Below are 4,619 nucleotides of genomic sequence, written 5' to 3' on the forward strand. Positions count from 1 at the left end.
TAACAGTTGTTGCCACCTCACTAAGAGAGAAATGATGTCAGCATCTCTCCAAGTTTATTTTGGACATAATGTTCAGCTAAGTGTTATGCAAAGATGTTTGTGTGTGAGTTGCTTCATTAAATCTTCATTCGACAATTAGATGTTTGTTTTGAGCACAACACGAGTTAATTGGAGGAAGCTGCAGCCTTGCTCTCCATGGACCACATAAGTGGAATTAATAGGGTATTTCAGAGTGACTTTATTATTTGAATTGTCAGCTTTATCTCACGGGATGAGTTGGAAGATATATTTCTAACTGTATGCAGGTCAGAGTTTCAGCTACTCGCTTGCTGCTTTTGGAACAGAGCGGCCGCTGAACAGCTGCTAGTGAGTATCAGGTGAGCTGCTTTCACTCAGTTGTATCACATCCACGATTTTAAGTGTTCACGAAAGTTATACTTGTACTTTTGGGTTAGAGGATAGAGTTCAAATGACACGTACAATTCCTCTTTTTCAAAAGAATTTGAAAACAGAGGTCATCTTCTAACTGAGGCTGAAGAGATCAACTATGTCTTTTCTCAGGAACGCTTACAACAGCTCTGTCATCATACATCCTCCGGGCTTCTTTATCATTGGATTTGAATCATTTCCTTTTCTAAGTGTCTACATCATCTTTCTAGCATTTGTTTATGTGGTAACAGTGCTGTTCAACTGTTTGCTGATATATATCGTTGTTTTTAATCCCTGTTTGCACACTCCGAAATATTTGGCTGTCATCAACCTTGCTGTGATTGATTTAATGCTCAACACGTGCACTATTCCCGGCATGATAAAGATATTTCTTGTGAAGGACAACTTCATTCCATTTAACCTGTGTTTTGTACAAATGTATGCATATTATGTGTTGGTATCACTGGAGTCATTTGCACTTTCTATACTGGCCTATGACCGGGTGATTGCCATATGCTTCCCTTTGCGCCAAAATTCAATCAACACAATGCGGCACATGATCTGCATCGTCAGCATCATATGGTGCTGTGTTCTGGGAGTAGTAGCGTTTACAACATGCATCATGACACGATTGTCCTTTTGCAACTCCGTCAGAGTGCTCAGTTATTTTTGTGACTATGCACCCGTGTTTCGACTTGCCTGTAACGATTACTCAATGCAGTGGTTTTCAGCTTCTTTTCTCTCTGTTTTACTGCTTCTTGGGCCCTTTACTTTCATTCTTCTGTCTTATGTCAGCATCCTGGTGACTGTGTATAAGATGAAATCTGTGGACTCTCGACTAAAAGCTTTGGCCACCTGTATTGAGCATACTATCCTTGTTGCTGTATTTTACATTCCTCTTCTTGTCATATTCACATACGGGTTTTATTTTAGAGCCATTGACCCAGACCAGCGAGTCCTGAGCCTGTCCCTATCCTCTTGTCTCCCTCCTTGCATTAATCCTATTGTATATTCTTTTAAAACCAAAGAAATTAAAATCAGAGTCCTGGCACTGTGCGGAAAATACAAAGTCAGTGCAAACATACCAACAAAATCTAAAACAATCTTTGTAGGGTTGAGAGCAGGCTGATAGTCTAGGGGAATTTGTGTAGTGCATAGAGAGCCTGGGGTGTGCGCTGTTTCAGTAACCACTGGCAACACTTGTCATCAGGTTTAACCATTGCATCATTCTTGTCAATAAGCATAAGAACAGGAACTGACATAGAGACCTCCAAATCGCTGAAAATTTTTTCAGTGGGCTTTGATCTTGACTTAGTGTTTGGGTGAGTTTGAGTCCTCACACTGACAGGCTGAAACAGAGCCTGCACGATTTTGCACTAGGCTGTGTTTTATTATATCTATCAAACATTTTTACAACAAATCTCAACGACAGAACATTCCAATTATGTTACAGCAGGTTATTTAATTTTCTTTTGTACTATTGTCAGTGTGATAATGTGTGTCTATCAAACTACTTTGCATTTCACTTTAAATCATACAAGTACAAGGTCTACAGACCAGAAATATGATCAGTGTCTGACCCCTAGTGGGTGGACTGATTATCTTTAGCACCCTATCAAAACGCATCTGCAGTGGACTAAATGCCATCAGCAGAACTGATAATACGACTAGGAAGGCAACACAGCTACACAGAAAGCCAACCTTCCCCATCCTTCAGTAAGATACAAGTGTGAGCCACTAGATGGTGCAAATCTACCATAAACTTACCAGAGCAAGGTGACTCGCCTAAAAATTGCTGGTCCATAGTCTGTGACAATATCTATTGTGCAAACTGGTGTAAATTCAAAGTTTCGTTGTCACAGAATTACATTATGACACATTTGATATTAGATCTGCTGATCAAGTGTTAATAAGGTGGTGAAATTACTAACCCGTAATGTCAGATAAGAGAGCCTTTTAACAGAAAAAAATGTATGACATTTGTTCTCAAACAAACACCAATAATGTCTCACCATTTTTGAAAACCTTTGGAAAAAAATCCACCTTTACGCTTCACTATTTTGTGACTGTGTTGTTAAACTTGCTTCATGATATACTGAGATGAATGATTTCTTTGTTCACGGATGAACTTTAGTACTATGTGAAAAGTGCAATAAAATTGTGTACATTTGGTAACAACAGCAACAGATTCATGTATCCGTGTGATTCTTGTATTTTATTGAGATAACAATGAAAAGAATAGCATAACTGTAAACCCCTGCACATACAATCTTTTCAACTAAAAACACCATCTATAGACATTGTTTCATAGTGTAATGCTTGTTTTTTTTATTATTTAAAAACAAAAAATAATAATAATTAAAATCATGCGTTAATGCACAATAAAAATTTTATCGGCGTTAAATAATTAATGGGTTAACGCGATAATAACGAGTTAACTTGCCCAGCCCTAGTTAAATATGATGGTAGCTTCTTCAATCAATATCTGTCACACTAAAAAGAGAAACTAGCATACTAAAAGATGACACAGTAACCTGAAAAAGGTTTCAGTAACAAAACTCCCCAGCACAGTGCATTAACTTTAGTTTTTACTGTGTTGAAGCTCTAATTTATTCTTGACGACCTCCACAGTGGGATGGTGCAAATGCAAGGAGGTGTATCGCATGGTCATGAGTCAGATTTTGATTCAATGTGAAGCCGCTTGATGGTTTATGTACTAGTGGAGCTGACATGCAGAGTCAGTTTCTACAGTCACCAGAATAACAAATCATTAAGAGCACAAAAATATTCAAATATATCAACAAAAAACAGTTACAGTTTTATCTAAACTGAGCTGAGTTGTGTCCTAACAAATTTCATGTGACATGGAAGCCACTACGAGCATGTGACATTTTTTGTGAATATATAAGAGATGTAGAATAGAATGAAATAGAGTAGAATAGAATAGAAAAATACTTTATTCATCCCCCAGCGGGGGGGGAATTAAAAAAATATGTTAAGGTGATTTGGTGATTTATGGAAATTGGCTCCAGTAACTCGATGTTTTAAAATCTAAAAAAAAGAAAGAAAAACAAAAACAAAAAAGACAAGCTCAGGACCACAGAAAGCAATGGAAAGATGTGTCACAGAACATTTTACAGGCTCAGAGAAAAATGGAGCAAAATCAGTTGTCACAACAGTCAAAGGCAAACAAAATTTTGCTTGGCAAGATAACTAAAGCAAGACTATACAACAAAACTTATTGGGATTATGGCTTTTTATGGACGGGATAAGGCAACATTGCAATGTCTCATTTACAGTGGAGGATAAGGTCAAAGAACCTCTTCCAACAAAAAGAAAACAAAAACATCAAAAAAGCTTAAAGGGGAACTGCGGTATTTTCAACATTAAGCCTCTTTTCTGAGTCGTCTGCAATGTTTTAGAACCGACAGAAGCAACGAAAAGTTGTTTTATTTGGCAGCTCGTTCATGCTCGCACTATTTTCTTAGCGGTGGCGGAGTAATATCAACGAACATCCAGAACAAAATGTCAAATAAAACACGACAGAAGCAACTTTTCGCAACGAAATTTGATATGGATTACCAGTGCACACCAGTAACCACTCCGGTGAGTTGATGATTTTGAAAACGGACGTTTATGGTGCTTTTACGGACCTTTTTGGACATGCATATGACTTGCCGTTCTGAAGCAGGTTGAGAAGAATCAAAATTAGGCAAATACCGGGGACAGCAGTAAACATCAAAAAAGCGGTGAGGGGGGTTCTAAAACATTGCAGACGACTCAGAAAAGAGGCTTAATGTTGAAAATACCGCAGTTCCCCTTTTAAATACTTCAAGCACATAACACAGAAACATGACAATCAGAATCATGGACGATACGATTGCTTGAATCTAATCAATTTGGAGGTCGAGAAAAACTAAAGAAGCCCCTTACTACTGCTGAATCAGTTACAGCAGCTTACAAGGAAATTGTAAGCTTGTGGGTTAATTCTCCACTTGGAGCAGAGCAGACAACCAGATGAGATATTTCTGAGTCGGTGATTTACCTGTGTGAAGTTGGCACCCCATTTGTTGAAAATATGAATAAAAGCATTTTGGTTCGTTTGTGCATCGTTTGTGCACGATTGTGCAGGCAAAATCAGCGTTTGTGCACAAACCGTCTTGAAGATATTTAACTTTTAAGAGGTTGGT

At 38.0% G+C, this 4,619-nt stretch overlaps 1 protein-coding gene across 1 annotated transcript; it reads left to right on the forward strand.

The window, feature by feature from the left end:
- Positions 1-547: 547 nt before the first annotated feature.
- Positions 548-1,558, forward strand: LOC142401906 (olfactory receptor 2AT4-like). The gene has a single exon (XM_075487361.1). It carries the CDS (start codon positions 548-550, stop codon positions 1,556-1,558), a length of 1,011 nt encoding a protein of 336 aa, XP_075343476.1.
- Positions 1,559-4,619: the final 3,061 nt, after the last annotated feature.

Source organism: Odontesthes bonariensis, chromosome 16 (genome assembly GCF_027942865.1).
Source record: "Odontesthes bonariensis isolate fOdoBon6 chromosome 16, fOdoBon6.hap1, whole genome shotgun sequence".
Lineage (NCBI taxonomy): Eukaryota > Metazoa > Chordata > Actinopteri > Atheriniformes > Atherinopsidae > Odontesthes > Odontesthes bonariensis.

Excerpts from the sequence above, each read along its gene's own strand:
- LOC142401906 (XM_075487361.1), top strand. The coding sequence starts at position 548 with ATGTCTTTTCTCAGGAACGCTTACAACAGCTCTGTCATCATACATCCT.